Consider the following 20533-nt stretch of genomic DNA (forward strand, 5'->3'; position numbering starts at 1 on the left):
GCACAAAACTAATTGAATTGGGTACACTCCAAGTTCTCCAGGAGCTGAGAGCAGAGAGAAGACTGCTTGAAACTTCTATTGGAGAAAGACATGAAAAAATAAATAACTGCACTGAGATGTCTAAAGGAACTAACATGGGGAACAAGTTAGAAGATAATATAGGCAGAACACTCTTTGACATAAATAGTAGCAATATTTTTTTGGATCTGTCTCCTAAGACAAAAGAAATAAAAGTAAAAATAAACAAATGGAACCCAACTAAACTTAAAAGCTGCTGCGTGGCAATGGAAACCACAGACAAAAAGACAAACTAGAGAATGGGAGAAAATATTTGCAAATGATGTGAGCAACAAGGAATTAAAATCCAAAGTATTTAAATAGCTTATAAGACTCAATATCAAAAAAACAAAAAACCCAATCAAAAAATGTGCAGAAGACCTGAATAGACATTTCTCCAAAGAAGACACATAGGCACAAGAAAAGATGCTCAATATCACCATTTATTACAGAAATACAAATTGAAACGAGATACCATTCTCATAGCTGCCAGAATGGCTATTATTAAAAAAAAGTTTTAAGAGAAAAATACATTTATAAATATAACTGTAGGAAAAAACTCTAAATGTGAAACTCACTTAACTGTATATTTAAAATAGGTACATTTTACTGTATGTTACTCTTTACTCAATAAAGTTTATTTTTAAGAATCATAAGTTGAGAGGTCTTTTTTATGTCTCCTCAGATAAAAGGATGAAGACCTACCTATTCATACACACACTGGGAAATCTAGGGTTAGATTAAGGAAACTAGCAGAGTCCCAGACAGGCTAGCCTTTCTGGACTCCACTCCTTCTGCAGGTCTGGATGCTTTATGTTGATTCATCTTCTAGGGTTATTTCTCAATTAGAAGCAGCAGGGTAGCACCCTCTGGGCAGGAGAAGGTCAGAACAGACAGACATCTCCTTCCACTGTCACCAGCTACCGTATGCTTCTGAAACGGTATTTCAGTTCACATGCATGCAAACAACAAACATTTACTGAGCTCCTGCTCCTTTCTTCAGTTCAGTTCAGTTCAGTTGCTCAATCATGTCTGACTCTCTGCAACCCTGTGGACTGTGGCACGCCAGACCTATATGTCCATCACCAACTCCCAGAGCTGGCTCAAACTCATGTTCTCAGTGATGCCATCCAACCATCTCATCCTCTGTCGTCCCCTTCTCCTCCTGCCCTCAATCTTTCCCAGCATCAGGGTCTTTTCAAATGAGTCAGTTCTTCGCATCAGGTGGCCGAAGTATTGGAGTTTCAGCTTCAGCATCAGTCCTTCCAATGAATATTCAGGACTGATTTCCTTTAGGATAGACTGGTTTGATTTCCTTGCAGTCCAAGGGACTCTCAAGAGTCTTCTCCAACACCACAGTTCTAAAGCATCAATTCTTCAGTGCTCTGCTTTCTTTATAGTCCAACTCTCACATCCATACACGACTACTGGAAAAACCATAGCTTTGACTAGACGGACGTTTGCTGGCAAAGCAATGTCTCTGCTTTTTAATATGCTGTCTAGGTTGGTCATAGCTTTTCTTCCAAGGAGCAAGGGTCTTTTAATTTCATGGCTGCAGTCACCATCTGCAATGATTTTGGAGCCCTCCAAAATAAAGTCTCTCTCACTGTCTCCATTGTTTCCCTATCTTTTTGCCATGAAGTGATGGGACCGGATGCCATGATCTTAGTTTTCTGAATGTTGGGAGTTTTAAGCCAACTTTTTCACTTTCCTCTTTCACTTTCATCAAGAGGCTCTTTAGTTCTTCTTCGCTTTCTGCCATAAGGGTGGTGTCAGCTGCATATCTGAGGTTATTGATATTTCTCCCAGCAATCTTGATTCCAGCTTGTGCTTTATCCAGCCCGGCATTTCTCATGATGTACTCTGCATATAAGTTAAATAAGCAGGGTGACAATATACACAGCCTTGACGTACTCCTTTCCTGATTTTGAACCAGTCTGTTGTTCCACGTCCAGTTATAACTGTTGCTTCTTGACCTATATACAGACTTCTCAGGAGGCAGGTAAGGTGGTCTGGTATTCCCATCTTTCAGAATTTTCCACAGTTTGTTGTGATCCACACAGTCAAAGGCTTTGGTGTGGTCAATAAAGCAGAAGTAGATGTTTTTCTGGAACTCTCTTGCTTTTTCGATGATCGATGGATGTTGGCAATTTGATTTCTGGTTCCCCTGCCTTTTCTAAATCCAGCTTGAACATCTGGAAGTTCACGGTTCATGTCCTGTTGAAGACTGGCTTGGAGAATTTTGACCATTACTTTGCTAGCATGTGAGATGAGTACAATTGTGCGGTAGTTTGAGCATTCTTTGGCATTGCCTTTCTTAGGGATTGAAATGAAAACTGAACTTTTCCAGTCCTGTTTGGCCACTGCTGAGTTTTCCAAATTTGCTCGCATATTGAGTGTAGCACTTTCACAGCATCCTCTTTTAGGATTTGAAATAGCTCAACTGGAATTCCACTAGCTTTGTTCGTAGTGATGTTTCCTAAGGTCCACTTGACTTCTCATTCCAGGATGTCTGGCTCTAGGTGAGTGATCACACCATTGTGGTTATCTGGGTCAGGAAGATCTTTTTTGTATAGTTCTTCTGTGTATTTTTGCCACCTATTCTTAGTATCTTCTGCTTCTGTTACGTCCATACCATTTCTGTCCTTTCTTGGTGCAATGCTAGTCTCTAGGAACATAAGTGAATAAAACATCCACACCCTCATTGCATAACGAGTCTAGACAGGTTGCTCAACATGTAAATGCACAGTGCTTTGACAGAGCCCAGGTGTGCGCATAGGAATGGCGTGTACTCAGTTCAGGAAAGTGTTGTCTGATTTTGAATGACAAAGAGGTGTTTAGTTAAATAAGAGGAAGGTTAGCTACATGGCAGCTCAGATGAGGCAGAGGCTATAAGCGCAGGTCAGAAAGAATGTGTGTGTGTGTGTGTGTGTGAGAGAGAGAGAGAGAGAGAGAGAGAAACTGACTGACTGACTTGGAGATTAAGAGCTTCTTCTAATCGCATTAACGAAGATGGAGTTGAGGGACCAAGACTCAAAATAAAGAAAGCAGGTGGGAGGCTTTTAAGGAAATTTTGGCAAAGGGCTGCTTTTGATCTACAGGAGGGAATGAATGACTCCTTATCCTGAAGCAAGCATACTGGCTTTAAGGATATCTAAATACTTGGACTGTTTCTGGTAGTGAGGATGTAACACAACCTGTAAGGATCCTCGTCTTCTAGAATTCACCACCTTATGAACTATCCCTGTGTTTAAGTGTGGGCTAGATTTAGTAAAAGGCTTTTAGTGAACAGAATGCTGTAGATACGATGAGAAGTCACTTTCAAGATAAGTTTACAAAGACTGTGGCTTCCATCGTGGACACCCTCTCTTGTTCTTCTCTGAGGGATGCCAGATATTACACTATGAACTGCTCTTTGTAGAGGCCTTGGTGGCAAGAAACGATACTACCGGCCAACAGCTGGAGACCTGAGGCCTGATAACAGTCATATGGTGAGTTTAGAAGCAGATCCTCCCCTCATCAAATCTTGAAATGACTGTGGCCCCAGCCAACATGGTGACCACAGCCTATGAGAGTCCCTGAACCAGAGGCACTCAGCTAAGCTGCACCAGGATTCCTGACCTACAGAGACAATAAATGGTTGCCGATTTAAGCTGCTAAATTTGTCAGGCAGCAATAGATAACTAATATATTGTTTGAAACAAAAGAGAAACAAGAGGTTATATTATGAAGCAAGGAAAAACCCATGTCTACGTTGAAACATGTTCTGACATTCATTTCAGAGTAGACATCAAATCACCTTTAAGCTTCAGACTTAGTATCTTTCTAAACAGATCCTTGATTTTGGGACACTCTCCACTTTGCTCTCCCAAACTCTCTGGCTAGAAACCCAGATGGATTTATTATAAGGAGATTCCAAGAGAACATTCCCATACCCATACTACCTGTAAGCCAGAACCCGAGTCTTGAGAATCTTTCCTGGGCCTTTTTAGTATGATTAAGTCTGCACCGACATCCTTCAGAGGGACCAGAGAAGCAGTAACCTGTAAAAAATGGTTATTGTTGTTCAGTGGCTAAGTCATGTCTGACTCTTTGTGACCCATGGACTGCAGCATGCCAGGCTTCCCTGTACTTCACTATCTCCTGGAGTTTACTCAAACTCATGTCCTTTGAGTTGGTGATGCCATCCAAAATCTCATCCTCCTTCGCCCCCTTCTCCTCTTGCCCTCAATCTTTCCCAGCATCAGGGTCTTTTTCAATGACTCGCCTCTTTGCATCAGGTGGCCAAAGTATTGGAGCTTCCGGATCAGTTCTTCCAATGAATATTCAGGGTTGATTTCATTTATGATTGACTGGTTTGATCTCCCTGTAGTCCACAGGACTCTCAAGAGTCCTCTCCAACACCACAGTTCAAAAGCATCAATTCTTCAGTACTCAGCCTTCTTTACGGTCCAACTCTCACATCCATACATGACTACTAGAAAAACCATAGCTTTGACTAGATGGACCTTTGTTGGCAAAGTGATGGCTCTGCTCTTTAATATGCTGTCTAGGTTGGTCATAGCTTTTCTTCCAAGGAGCAAGTGTCTTTTAATTTCATGGCTGCAGTCACCATCCACAGTGATTTTGGAGCCCAAGAAAATAACATCTGCCACTGTTTCCACTTTCCCCCCATCTATTTGCCATGAAATGACAAGACAGGATGCCATGATCTTTATTTTTTGAATGTTGAATTTTAAGCCAGCTTTTTCACTCTCCTCTTTCACCCTCATCAAGCGGTTCTTTAGTTCCTCTTCACTTTTTGCCACTAGAGTGGTATCATTTGCATATCTGAGGTTGCTGATATTCCTTCCAACAATCTTGATTCCAGCTTGTGAGTCTTCTAGCCTGGGATTTCACATGATGTACTCTGCATATAAGTTAAATAAGCAGGGTGACAATACACAGCCTTGATGTACTCCTTTCCAGATTTTGAGCCAGTCTGTTGTTCCACGTCTGGTTCTAACTGTTGCTTCTGACCTGCACCTCCTTTTCGCACACACTAGAATCAAGCACCTCTCTATTCACTGGTCCTCCTCTACCCACCCTTCAATACCCACTGCCATCACTGCACTCAAATGTGTGCCGAGGGGCCCAAGAAGGACTATGCCTGGCAGCTCAATCAGCACAGCTGGGACACGGTCAATTTCAACTACATCTGCTGAGTACAAACCTCTCTTCTATCATGCTCACTTTAGGAAGTGACTCAAAAGTCGTATTTTTCTGAGAAAACGAACAAAGTGACTCTAAAAAGTTCTTCATAGAGGTAGCAACAGTCTCCAACTCACTGTGAAACTGTGTAAGAGGGGGAAGAAGCAAAAGAAGCAAGCACCCTCCTCACCTTGCCTTTTTTCATACAGATGGTACATGGAAGTGGTCCAACAGCAGATAAGGAGAAGTTTCTCTTTATTAAAGTCCTACAGCTAATTCTATAACCCTTAGTGAACTGGTGAACCTAGACATTAAGTATAAATGCTGCTAATATCACAAAAAGAGAGCCCACCAGACGTTACGTGCTTCCTGGTGGAAGACCACTATGCTACCTATGAAAGTCCCGGCCATAGAATCAGGGCCTGAGACCAAATCTGATCACATCTCTAGACCCAAATACCAATTTACAGGGAATACAGAAGACAGAGAGGTCAAACCTCACCATGCAGATGTTCCTAGCAAAATTCAGACTATGGAAAACTTGAGAAGACAAATAACTTTGGTTATTCAACAAATATATAGCAAAAATCTAAGAGACAAAGAAACCTATAGATTAAAAGACACTTTTAATCTTTTAACCAATCTCTGTGCGTGAACTTTATCTGGCCCTTGTATCAAATAAATTTAAAAATTATGACATTTATGAAACAACTGCAAATTTGAATACTGACTAGTTACCTGATGCTACCAAGGAATTACTGTTAGTTTCTTTGGGAGCGTAATAATGGCACAATAGTTATGTATTCTATAGGTGTCCTCTGTCCACAGGATTGCTTTAGCAATTCTGGGCCTTTTGTGGTTCCATATAAATTTTAGTATTATTTGTTCTAGTTCTGTGAAAAATGTCATAGGCATTTTGATAGGAATTGCATTAAATCTGCAGACTGCTTTGGGACTTCAGACAATACTACTAAGCTACAGTAATCAAAACAGCATGGTACTTGTACAAAAACATGACAGACCAAAAGTGCAGTATAAAGAGCCCAGAACTAAACCCACATACCTACAGTCAGTTAATCCTTGACAAAGGAGGTAAGAACACACAATGGAGAAAAGAAGGTCTTTTCAGCAAGTGACACTAGGAAAGCAGGACAGCTACATGTAAATCAATGATGTTAGAACACACCCTCACACCATAAACAAACAAGCCAAAAAAACCCCTCTCAAATTGTTTTACAGACCTATATATAAGACATGATACCATAAAACTTCTGGAAGAAAACATAGGCAAAATAGTCTCCTAGTCTCAAATTATAGCAATATTTTCTTAGATCAGTCTCCCAAGGGAAAACAAATAAAAGCAAAAATAAACAAATGGGACCTAGTCAAACTTAAAAGATTTTTTACCGTAAAGAAAACTATCAACAAAACAGAAACACAGCTCACAGACTGGGAGAAAATATTTGCAAGTGATGTGACTGACAGTCAATATCCAAAATGTACAAACAGCTCATACAACTCAGTATCAAAAACAAATAAATAAATAAAAACAACAAAATCAGAGGATGGACAGAAGACCTAAACAGACATTCCTTCAAAAAAGACATACAGATAGCCAACAAATCGTGAAAAGACGCTCAACATCACTGATTACTGAGAAATTCAAATTAAAAATGGCCACCATCAAAACAAAAAGTCTGCAGAGAATGTGGAGAAAAGGAAACCCTCCTACACTGTTAGTGGGAATATAAACTGGTACAGGAACAATGAAAAACAGTATGGAGGTTTCTTAAAAAACTAAAAATAGAGTTACCACATGATCCAGCAATCTCACTCCTGGGCATAAATCCAAAAAAGATGAAAACTCTAATCTGAAAAGATAAATGCACCCCAATGTTCACAGCAACGTATGTACAATAACCAAGACACGGAAAGAACCCAAGTACCCATCAACAGATGATGGTTTAAGAAGATACAGTGGTCTAAGAAGTCACGAAAAAGAATGAAATACTGCCACTTGCAACAACATGGATGGAGCTAGAGAATGTCATACTAAGTGAGGGAAGTCAGATAAAGACAGATATTATACGATATCACTTATATGTGGAATCTAAAAAATAATACAAATATATCTATGTACAAAACAGAAACGGACTCACAGACACAGAAAACAAACTTATGGTTACCACAGGGGACAGGGAAGGACAAATTAAAGGTATGGGATTAACAAATACAAATAATCCAAAAAATATGTATATATTACTGAATCACTTTGCTGTAGAGCTAAAACTAACACAATAATGTAAATCAATTGTATTTAAATTTAAAAGAAAGTATTCTTAGACACAGAAAACAAACTTATGGTTATCAAAGGGGAAATGGGAGGAGGGATAAATTAGGAGTATGTGATTAACAGATATATACACTTTGATATATATAAAATAAACAACAAGGATTTACTTTATAGTATGTGCATGTGTGCATGCTAAGTCGCTTCAGTCATGTCCAACTCTTTGCGACCCTATGGACCATAGCCTGCCGGGCTCCTCTGTCCATGGGATTCTTTAGGCAACAACACCAAAGTGGGTTGCCACACCCTCCTCCAGGGGATTGTCCCAACCCAGGGATCAAACCTGCGTCTCTAACGTCTCTTGCACTGGCAGGCAAGTTCTTTACCACTAGCACCACCTGGGAAGCCCTAGGGAATTATATTCAATATCTTGTAATAACCTAAAATGGAAAAGAATTGGAAAAATACAATATAACTGAATCACTCTGCTGTATACCTGAAACTAACAATATTATGAATCAACCACATTTCAATTAAAAAAATGTTATATTCTGGAAATATACAGTGAAATACTTAAGCAAAAAATGATGATGTCTGGGATCTTTTCCAAAAATAAAATCAGAGGACAAAGTGTATAGGGTACATGGAGATTACTATATTACTCTGTTTGCCTCTGTATATATTTGAAATTTTAGCTAGAAATAAATTATATGAGCTAGATCCCTACTTGCTTAGTATATAACTTTATGTGTAATTCATTTATGAATTGATTCTTAGCTTTTCCATTTAATGTTTAGAACCAGATCTCTAGTGATACAACCAGTAAGCAGTGATGAAGTTCAAACAAGAGTGGGAAAGGGATGAAATGGTAGGAGAACCTTTTCCATTGCCAATAAAATGTTTTTAAACCTATTATGGAAAATTTCAAATATGGTGGTGGTTTAGTCGCTAAAGTAGCTAAAATTTCAAATATATACAAGAGGGTGATTTACTTGTGAAAGATCATCCTGGCAGAGTGGCTGTGGGCAGGAAGGCAGGCAAGGTACAGTGAGCTTCCTTCCACACAGCGGTAGAGAGAAGGGCACTAGGGTAGGAGCTTTGATGGATCATCTTACTGAGATCCCGAGAAAGTCAGAGAGAGTATTTTCATTTTTGTTAGTGTTAATTGTTTTTGTCTCTGGAGCAAATAACTAAAGAACAAACCCCAAGAGTCTGTCATGTGTCAATCCTATTAAGACAGATAAAGGGATTCTGGCATAACTAAATCAGTGTCACAGACACCACTTATCTACATTAGGATCTGGGAGTCGCTGCAGTGTCATTAATGTGATCTTGGTTTTTGTCTTCTAAGTTTGTTATGATTTTATGGCACACTAAAGTCTTACATTTTTAGATGAAAGCTACCGTTCTTTTATGGTTTCCTACTCACTTCGTGATTATAAAAATTCTATCCCCATTTTCTTACCTTTTAATATTTTTAATAGTTTTCATTTGGGGGACTTCCCTGGTGGTTCAGTGATTTAAGAATCTGCCTTCTAATGCACGGGATGTGAGTTTGACCCCTGGTCTGGGAACTAAGGTCCCACGTGCTGCAAGGCAACTAAGCCCGAGGGCCACAGCTACTGGGCCAGCACAGCAACAGAAGATCCCGCACGGCGCAGCAAAGGTCTCACGTGCCGCGACTAAGACACGACACAGGCAAATGAGTAAATTGTTTTTTAAAGTTCTCATTTTTGACATTAAATCTAATATATTTAGAGTTAAATTTTGATGTAAGAAGTGACAAGAATTCAAAAAAAAAAATATCCAGCTTATTGGCTAGGTGAGGCTTTGAAGGATATAATAATTGAAATATGACCCAAAGCATTAATAGTGGGTCTTAATCCTAAAGCAAAAAAAAAAAAAATGTTTTTGTCAAGAAGACAGAACTTCTTTCTACATATGTGTAGGAACACATGATATTCCCAAAGAATTCCCTAAATAATAGACAAAGAACCTGAATGTACTATTTAAATATAATTTCTTTTGCCCTAATTTACCCATCTGTAGAGTATTACCCAGTACAATGTGGACCAGTAATATTAAAATGAAGTATATTTTTGTTTAAACGTGATAAATTTAAATATTAAGTATGAGACATTTTAAGCTTTAAATTTTAATGAACTAATAGAACCATGTTCTTTCTAAATAAATAGTATCATTAAAAGTAACCTATAGACACTAAAGGAATATTTTATCAACAGTAAGAAAATCTCCTTAAAATCAACTTAGTTGAAACTACATTTTAAAAAATCATTCATTTAAAACATAAAATATTGCTTGAAAAAATGTGGAGGATACAGAACACTCCAAGGAAAAATACTGTCATATCAGGATGCATTCCAATCAAACTCTAATGGAAAACTGATGGCAGCACAACAAGATAATGTTCTACCTTAAAAAAAATTATCTTCCACAATTTTGCTAAAGATGATAATAGTAAATATGACTAGGGTATGTATTTACTTTTTAAATGGGCATTAGAATCATTTATTTCAATGCTGGGTTTATATAATCTTGAAATACAACTGAAGATGAGAATATTAACTCTTTATGATTAAAAAAACCCATAAAAATGTCTTATAAAGAATGCCACAGAGAAAGAGCAAATCTATTCGATGCATGCAATAATAACTAGGTCAAATCACATATGACCAAAATGCAGCTCAGTATTTATTTTTCAAAGAAACTCTACTCACATTAATCATTTTAGGCTAAAACAGAGACACATAATTTAGAGCTATAAAATATACTTGGAAATTTTGAAAGCATCATTGTTAAATATAATAAAGAAAAATGACATAGCATTTTAGTACTGAATTCTTCTGGAGATATCCATTTAGGACTAAGGAAACAGATAAGATTTACAGATTGTTGTGAGAATCATCTCACTATTTCTTTTTAAATATTTAAATAGTTAACTAGAAAAAAAATTAATAGAATAATTTATTTACCTGACCGCTACCCGAGGTTGCCATGTTGATTTCTGCCACTCCTTGACCTTCATTCTGCCGTTCAGCTTCATGTGAGCCCGCTTCATGCTTGCTCTGAGATGACCTCTGTTAATATGGAGTTAACATCAGTACATACAAAAATGGTGCATGCTTTCTTAGCCCACAGCTTTCCTTCTTTCTTGCTTTAAAGCTCTGAATGCATATATAAATACAGGTTTACAAAAGCATGGAACTGCACTTCATACTTCATAACCTCCAGCAGGGTTGTCAGTTGACTATTTCGGTAAAAGGAAAGTGAAGTGTGTCCCTCGAGCAATAGAGCCGCACAAGACAAAGGATTTTCTGAGACTCACAGAAACACCATCCTCCACCAGCTGTGCTCACATCACTATCAGGGACATAACCCAACTAGAACAAATAACTGTCTTTTCCGCAAGGTCACATGGTTCTGGTATTTAATAGAGCTGCAAATATAACAGTTACTACCTAAGCTTATAAATGCCTTCTATGTAAGTATATTTATACACACATATATATTTCCATATACATCTGCTAATAAAAGTCACATGAAACCAACAGATAAGCTCTTAGGTTCTAATATGAATAAAACCAAAACCTTTTCTAATGTAACCACCATCTGTTATGTAAAGTGAAAGGGCAAGATTATATCCAGTAAAGGCAGTCATTTCAAGACAGATTATATCCAATACAAAGCAGTCATTTTGAAAAATATCACCACAGAATCAAAGAAATAAAATAATCTATCAATCATCTTTTATAGAAACAATTACCAGTGTGCCTCCTCTAGGAAAATTATAGGCAAAATTAAAAATCACACATTAAAAAGTGTGACATAATAATGGAAAACTATATTACCAAGTGGCTTCCACTGGAATTTCTTTAAACATAAAGCTTTCCTAGACCACTTAAAATGGGACTTAAAAATAATTTACATAAACTATTTCCATCAATAAACAAGGAGAGGTAGTCCCAATAATTCAGAAACAAGAAAAAACAGTACCATGGGAAAAGTGGCACTATAAAATTCAACAAAATCATCTAAAGTAGAGAATACAAAGTCACTGAAGAGAAAAAAATGAATCAATGAGCACTAAATCCACAAAGATCTGACACTAACATCACTGAAGATGTCAACATAAAAGCAATTCTTGAGTATGTGCAATGTTAGTAACTTGCAATAGGGCTGGAGAATACAGCACTGACGGAACCAGGCATTGTTCAATGCATTCTTCAAGATTTAGTCTAGTCAGGGATACTATCAAATAATGGAAGTAAAGACAATAAAGTTAAAAATTTTGACAAGTACTCACAGGGTGCTTATAAAGATATATAACGGAGGGACATCAGACATTGTGGGAGTCTGGGGAAGCACTCTCTTAGGAAGTATTGTTTGGACTGAGATCTAAAATATAAACAGGAGATCTAGGAAATGGGATATGACAGAGGATGAAGGAAACAGAGACCATGTGCAAAGATTTAGGGAAATAGAGACCATATGCAAAGGAGCTGGGATGAGAGGCACATGGTTTGCTCAAGGATATCAAAGAATTACAGTGTGAAGAGCAGAACAGAGAGATAGTTTAAAAAAGGAACTTAATGATTTTGTTGAATTTCAGTGTGATTCTCAGATGGCACCCATGCCCCTACATAACCAATACTAGTAATACTAAAGGAAAAAGGTGCATGTATTCTGATCGTTTAAACTCAAGTTTTAAATGGTCTAAGTAGGCGGGAAACAGAAGAGATCAACTTGCAGACTATATATTAACGTAAGTGGGAGATGATGGTCCTTTACACCCAGGGAAGCACTGATGTAGATAAAAGCAGTGGAGACAGAGGTCAATCTGAAGGACTGCAAGACAGACTGGATACAGTGAGTGGAAGAAGAGATCTGGGGTCACAAACTACTCTTCTGTTTCTCAGCTCACACAGCTAAATAATGCTGGTGCCATTCATAGAGACAGATAATACTAAAAGAGAATGAGAATTGGGAGGATGTGGGAGTCCCAAGGAGGACTTAGGAGGAGATCATCAGTAATTATGCTTTGGGTATGTTGGATTTAAAATGCCTTTAAGACAATCCACTGTAAGTGTACAACTCAATGACTTTGAATAAACTTACCAAGAATCACCATACTTCAGTTTTAGACCATTTTCATCATTCTAAAAAGATCCTTTGTGCTCATTTATAGGTAATCCCCATTCCCACTCACAGCTCCAAGTAACTATGGCTCTACTTTGTAAACTTGTCTTTTCTGTATATTTATTGTAAATGGACTATATGGATTTACATGTCTAGCTACTTTTACTGGGTATAATGCTTTCGTGGTTCACCTCTGTTATAGCGTGTGTCAACAATTTGTTCCTTTTAATTGCCGAATAGTATTACATTGTAATAGTATACATTCTATTTATTGATCCACCAGTTGATACACTTTTGCCTTTTTCTACTTTTGGGCTACTGTGAGTCATGCTGCCATGAATATTCAAACTAAAGTCTCTGTGTGGGCAAATGTGCTCATTTCTCTTAGATAGCTATAAGTGGAACTGCTGGGTTATATGGTAACTGTACGTTTAATGCTTCAGGTAACTGCCAAACTTCCAGCTATAAGTGGAACTGCTGGGTTATATGGTAACTGTACGTTTAATGTTTCAGGTAACTGCCAAACTTCCAAGTGGCTGAACCATTTTACATTCCCATCAGCAGTGTATGACAGCTTCTATTGATCCACCTCCTTGCCAGTGCTTATTGTTTTCTTCATGACTACAGCCATCCTAGTGAGTATAGAGTGATACAGCGTTGTGGTTTTAACTTGACTTCCTTAATGACCAATGATGTTGAGCCCATTTTCATGTGCTTATTTGCCATTCCTATGTATTTTTCTGGTGAAATGTGTATTCAAATCTTTAGCCCATCTGTAAGTTGGGTTGTCTCTTTATTAATGAGTTATAAGAGTACTCTGCATGGGATTTTAAAAACTATTTCTCAATGGCTATTTTCTAGAGATTATTAAACCGTACCTCAATTTTCCTTATAGCTCCATCTTTTGGGGCCCCTCTCCCCCCAGTGTATACACTTGTCAGTAAATAACCTATTGGAAAGAATACAAAAGAAAGTGGTAGCACTGGTTGCTTCATGTACCCTCTTGGAACTTCTGAGATTTGAATCAAGTGCAATAGTTATATCATCTGAGTTATATCCTGTATCTAGACCCTAAACCAGAGTTGTTAGCAGGTAGGGCAAAGATAGTGTTATAAGATGCTTCATGGTGGATAAAGTATTTGGCAGACATCTTTTCTTCTCTATACTGTATGTGAACTAATTTATGAGTATCTGATCCCCAGTTTTCTCCATTTTCTAGCTTCTCCTTCTGATCATAATAAAGAAACACCAAACAGCAAAATTAAAAAGTTTTCTTTCTTTCTTAAATAAGACATGACACCTTCTTTTAGTTTATATTCACTAAATAAATATAACCACTTAAGGCTATGAAAAATATGGCCATTTTTATAACAAAAAGAAACAAGAATAGACTAAGTTACAGTGGTAGACAGTTGGTCCCAAATCCAATGATATAAATGAAATCTTGAACATATAAAAAAACACAAACAAGCCCCCAACCTGCAATAAACTTATAATTGTGCTGACAATGAGAACTGTTACTAACAAATGACAATTTTTCTTAGGAATTTCTAGAGGCCAGAATGTTGGTAAAGTTTGAAATGTACTGACAGTGAGTATATTATACCAGGCAAATGATGACCAAAAGAAGTCCCATGCAGTAATACTAACAGCAAAGAAGGCTATTTCACACACATAAAAGAGTCAATCAAGTAGGAAAAATAAATGTAAATATTGACTTAGAAATTAAATAAAAAAAAAAAACCCTGTTGATGCAGCCAAACAGTAAAAATCGTAATATAAGAAAGATGGTGAATAAAAGCTAACTATAACTAAAGAAGGTAGAAAAACAACAGCAAAAACTCAAAGCAGAAAAAATATATATAAAAAGAAAATATAAATGCAGTGCTGCTCAATAAAAAACACAAGTTGCCTCTCTAAAAACAGCTTTAAAAATAGAGTATAGTATTTTTGATCGAGGAAAAAAAAAAAAAAACACGCAGATAAACTACCCTGGAAACCCAAAGGGGCCATAATAACTGAATGCCACATACAGCAATGCCAATGACGTTGAAAAAGGAGTAAAGAGATAGTTTTATTTTGGAAGGAAAAAAACAGTCCTGAAGGGTTAACATTGCAAAAAGGACACATTCTGTATATTACAAATACTTGGTTCATACTGACTTAAAACATCCAGGTTAAACTACTTCTAACAATATGACTATTACACTGAACTTGACTACTTAGCAAATACATGTTTCTACATATTTCAAATTCCGATGTACTGAAGCCAAAGCTTCTAAGATATTTAAAAAGCAAGGCATGGATAAAGAGAGCCTTAAAGACACTGTTTTCAAAAATTATACCTTTTAACATTAGAATTAGTTGTCTTCCCTCTGTATAAATGGGCCTGCACTAAGTTTCTGCCTCCAAACAGAACTATTCATTATTTGATCAGATTTTCCATGGGTGGAAAATATGTGCTGGCGATGAGTGTTGTTGCTGTTGTTTAGCTGCTAAGTCATGTCCGACTCTTTTGCAACCCCACGGACGGGAGTCCACCAGGTTTCTCTTTCTATAGGATTTCCCGGGCAAGAATACTGGAGTGGGAATCTTCCCGACCCAGTGATAGAACCTGCATCTCCTGTGCTGGCAGGCAGATTCTTTACCACCGAGCTACCTGGTAAGCATGCTGGTGATGAAAGGACACGTCAAATTTGTTTCGCATACAAAAGTTTTCTCTCACTGTAAAAGCTGTACAGTTACTATAAAAACATTACAAAACTGGCCAAACTAAAAAAACAAGGAGCTATTAACAATGGTTATCTGCCTTTTCATATTATTTCTGACACACTATGTTTATTTGTGCATATTAAAAAATGGGATCAAAGTGTACATACTATTTTTTATATCATAAACATTAAAAAAATATCAACAAGCACTTCATCGTGTTTTTAGTAATTATATTTAGAATAAAGCAGTAGGTTGATGTTTCAATCTTTGCATTCTCTTTTTTCCTGTATGATCTAGAATGTGAGTCTTAATCTGGCTGCATATTAGAAACTTTGCATTGATGTATCCCCAAATACTGAGCCAATTTTTCCTAGCAACAATTCTGTATTGTTCAATGTGGACTTTTATTCAACACTTTTTGCTCTTATTGCATAGAGACAGGTCTTCCTGTAGGTGACTTAAGCAGCAAATACTTTATTTTCTCTGAGCCTCCCACATGCTGTTTCTCCCTATTCAGCAATAGTTCATTTAAGTTCCATGTAGGTTTTCCTTTTATTTGCCCATAAACAAGGTGAGAAGTGCCCAGATTCAGTGGCTATAAAAAGACAGCTGAAGGGATGGTTTTTATACCCCATCCTTCTGTGTGGTGATCAAAACCAAGTTTTAGCTGCAGAGCTGACAAACATGGTTTGAACTCCCTTTTTAATCCTCATGTCCAGAAGCGCCTAGTGTAACCAATTCTGGAAGCTCTCAAGACCACACAGGGTAAGATGAGCTGCTCTGTGACCTACTAGTGCTCACTCCAGGGTCAACTCTCTACCATCATCTAGAAGAATGATTTGTTTATCTGCTTTGCAGTTCTCCTAATTTTATTAATTGTCACCTTCCCTGGTATTTGTGCTTTTTCATTTTGTCCTTTTACTGTCATTTTAATGAAGTTTGTAAAGTGAGTGTAGATAAATGTATACAATCAATTTTTACTATGGATTACACAAGGAGATAGCTTATTTACAAACTGTTAGTAGCCAAATTATATGTAAACAGATAACTGAAGTAAGGTATCTATTTATGGCTCTATAAGCTTTAATTGACTAAACGTTATGAAGAAATAGTAGTATAGGTTTTTGAAATCTACTTAATTTAATGAAAAAGCTTATCAAGTGTCTCAGTTCTCTAGAACATCTATTTCAATGACACTGCACTAACTGTGCACATCTTCTCTTAGAATAACCACCCATCATTACATCTGCAAACAAAAGAGACAATTTACTAACCTCTGCTTCTGTTGCTTGGGACTGTAAAAGCTGTCGTATACGAAGTATGTCCTTTTCTATTTGTTGAATTCTGGTTATTCTTCGCTAAAATAAAATAAGTAACCAAATTAGATCTATTTTTATTGAAAACATTAGTTTTTAATATTAATTTAACATTAACCATTCTATGGTTACCATTTAAAAGCTTAGGATTGTATAAAATCATTCTTTTTTTCTATACCAAATTATGTGAAAATTAGATACATATATATACATATTCATATACTGAGGACATCAGTCGATCAGTTCAACTTTTTAACATATCTAACTTTATAAAACAGATCTCTAGATTTAGGAAAACTGTACAAATGCAAGTCATGTATCTACTTGGACCATAAAGAAAAGTGAGAGCTGAAGAATTGATGCTTCTGAACTGTGGTGTTGGAGAAGACTCTTGGGAGTCCCTTGGACTGCAAGGAAATCCAACCAATCCATCCTAAAGGAAACCAGTCCTGAATATTCTTTGGAAGGACTGATGCTGAAGCTGAAACTCCAATACTTTGGCCATTTGATGCAAAGAGCCAACTCACTGGAAAAGACCCTGATGCTGGGAAAGATTGAAGGCAGAAGGAGAAGGGGACGACAGAGGATAAGATATGGTTAGATGGTATCACGGATTTCAATGGACATGAGTTTGAGCAAACTCAGGCAGATAGTGAAGGACAGGAAAGCTTGGCATGCTGCAGTTCACAGAGTAGCAAAGAGCTGGACATGGCTGAGCAACTGAACAACAAATGATACGTAACAGTGTGAAATTGGTATTTAAAAGTTGTTCTCAAAAACTATTTCAAAAAGAAAATTACATCTGAATCTAAACTTTTATTATATTAATTCATATGTCAGTACAGTAAAATGGGTTTATATAAAGTATGGCATCCTGTAAAGAGAAAGAACATCTGACTTTTTTAAGAAGCAACAGTATGTAAAAAATAAGAATAATCTTCCCCAAAGTTATTCCTATTACAGGTCAGCAGTACCTTTCAGAGTTAGCTTTCCCAAATACTTACTGCAGCTAAACATTACTCCCAACACTAAAGATCACAGTGATGGTAAGAGTTATTGCTTCCCCCATATACTGAGATCTTCAAGTGAACACAAAGCAGTAACTACAGATCAAACAATGTGGAACTGAAAAATGTGGGAAATGTTTTCAAGTATATATATTTTAAAAATAAGTACTGCTGACACTGTATCATCTTCTGCCATAATTCCATAGTTGACATTGTAACATTGGTATAAAAAACTGTATTGTAAGAGTAATTGTTTCAATGAGTAAAAAGTGTCAGAAACTAGATGAGTCATTTCCAAACTTTTTATGATTATGAAAGATTTTTGAAGCACGCATACTTCAATAGATAATTAAAGTATTATAAAGAACAGCTTTAAGTATATATAGCTAAAAAACTTACATACAAAACTTACCCTTTGATCAAAAATAGTTTTGTTTAAATAAATGTCCTTATGATTTTGTTGCCATAGTAGGAATGATTACTGTTGCTGCTTTCATTATTATGATAAACAAACACGGAAAAGCTCAAAAAAGTTGTGCTCACCAAAAAAGAAAACTTCCTCCCTCTGTCCCTCCTTTGTAACACTACAACTATGCTAATTCTCTATCACGATTCTGATAATAGTGAACTTAAGGTAAATAATATTCTCTAATTAAGACATTTACCATGTCTAATTTTCACCATGAAAATACACTGAAGAAGTGCTTTTGGTAGCTCTCTAAAGATTCTGCAGAGATGAGTGATCACTTCTACATCAGATACTAAATACATCCTGACATTACAGAAACAACAAAACTGTCTACACTTACTACTTTCATAATATTTCATTGTTTTCCTCTCTCTATATAACCAGCTCCCCCTCACCAATAAAGTCCCAAGTCAAAATTTTTAATATTTAGAGGATGCAAACAGCAAAATATATCTAACATTCCTCTTCACAGAACTATATTTTGGTATTGCTATTAGGTCACTAAACCTTGAAATCAAGTCAACACCTTGATGACGGCTTCCACAATAACCTGTGTGCTTTTGTTACTCAACATAAAATGGAAGAAGCCAGTAGCATTTCTTTCCATTCTCTATATGACAATCTTGAATATTTATGAAATTAAATGCAAAACGCTTAACTGTTCAGGCATACAGAGATGGTATGACTTTTGAAAAACTGATATAAAATTAATAGTAATATAGTTTGATATATATATTGAAATTGTATTTAGAATCAAACTCCATACCCACCAGAGACACTCAGAGGGCTGAAACGAACTTTATGTGCACCAGGACCAAGAGACCCCACAGAGACTGAGAAAGAACTGTGTTTGAGCATCTCCTGTGAACATACGGGTCAGCGGTAATCTGCCACAGAGGCAGGGGCTCTGGGTGCAGCAGACTTGGGTATCGCATAAGTCCTCTTGGAGGAGGTCGCCATTAACCCCACGACAGAGCAGCCAGAACTTACACAGGACTGGGGAAGTAAGACTCCTGGAGGAAACAAACAGGACCTTGTGTGCACCAGGACCCAGGAGAAAGAAGCACTGACCCCACCAGAGACTGACCCAGACTTGCCCGTGAATGTCCAGGAGTCTCCGGTGGAGATATGGGTTGGTGGTGGCCTGCTGCAGGGTCAGGGGCAACTGAGTGTAGCAGAGAATGCATGGGACCTTTTGAAGGCTCCACTATAGTTTGGCCCCAGGTAAATAGCAGGGAGGGAACACAGCCCCGCCAATCAACAGAAAATTGGATTAAAGATTTACTGATCCTGGTCCTGCCCCTCAGAACAAAACCCAGTTTCGCCCTCAGTCAGTATCTCCCATCAGGAAGCTTCCATAAGCCTCTTATCTTTCTCCACCAGAGGGCAGATAGACTGAAAACCAACCACAATCACAGAAAACTAACCATTCTAATCACATGAACCACAGCCTTATCTAACTCAATTAAACTATGAGCCATGCCATGTAGGGCCACCCAAGATGTACAGGTCATGGTGGAGAGTTCTGACAAAACATGGCCCACTGGAGAAGGGAATGGCAAACCACTTCAGTATTCTTGCTTTGAGAACCCTATGAACAGTATGAAAATGCAAAAAGATAGGACACTGAAAGATGAACTCCCAGGGTTGGTAGGTGACCACTATGCTACTGGATATAACTCCAGAAAGACTGAAGAGATGGAGCCAAAGCAAAAACAACACCCAGTTGTGGATGTGACTGGTGATGGAAGTAAAGTCCAATGCTGTAAAGAGCAATACTGCATAGGAATATTAGATCCACGAATCAAGGCAAATTGGAAGTGGTCAAAAAGGAGATGGCAAGAGTGAACGTCGACATTCTAGGAATCAGCGAACTAAAATGGACTGGAATGGGTGAATTTAGCTCAGATGACCATTATATCTACTACTGCGGGCAGGAATCCCTCAGAAGAAATGGAGTAGCCATCATGGTCAACAAAAGAGTCCGAAATGCAGTAGTTGGATGCAATCTCAAAAACAACAGAATGATCTCTGTTCGTTTCCAAGGCAAACCATTCAATATCACGGTAATCCAAGTCTATGCCCTGACCAGTAACGCTTAAGAAGCTGAAGTTGAAAGGGTATATGAAGACCTACAAGAACTTCTAGAACTAACACCCAAAAAAGATGTCCTTTTCATTACAGTGGACTGGAATACAAGAGTAGGAAGTCAAGAAACACCTGGAGTAACAGGCAAAATTTGGCCATGGAGTACAGAACAAAGCAGGACAAAGGCTAATAGAGTTTTTCGAAGAGAATGCACTGGTCATAGCAAACATCCTCTTTCAACAACACA

General features: G+C 37.5%; 1 protein-coding gene across 16 annotated transcripts in view; it reads right to left on the bottom strand.

The window, feature by feature from the left end:
- Positions 1-20533, bottom strand: part of APC (APC regulator of WNT signaling pathway) — a 131706-nt gene that overhangs the window by 26958 nt on the left and 84215 nt on the right. For 9 of the 16 annotated variants that reach the window (NM_001075986.2, XM_005211202.5, XM_005211196.5 and 6 more), the window contains 2 exon segments: positions 10531-10635; positions 16681-16764. In NM_001075986.2, the coding sequence (NP_001069454.2) occupies positions 10531-10635; positions 16681-16764 (189 nt within the window). 16 annotated transcript variants of the gene reach the window in all.

The sequence above is a fragment of the Bos taurus genome, chromosome 10 (assembly GCF_002263795.3).
Source record: "Bos taurus isolate L1 Dominette 01449 registration number 42190680 breed Hereford chromosome 10, ARS-UCD2.0, whole genome shotgun sequence".
In the NCBI taxonomy this organism is placed as follows: domain Eukaryota; kingdom Metazoa; phylum Chordata; class Mammalia; order Artiodactyla; family Bovidae; genus Bos; species Bos taurus.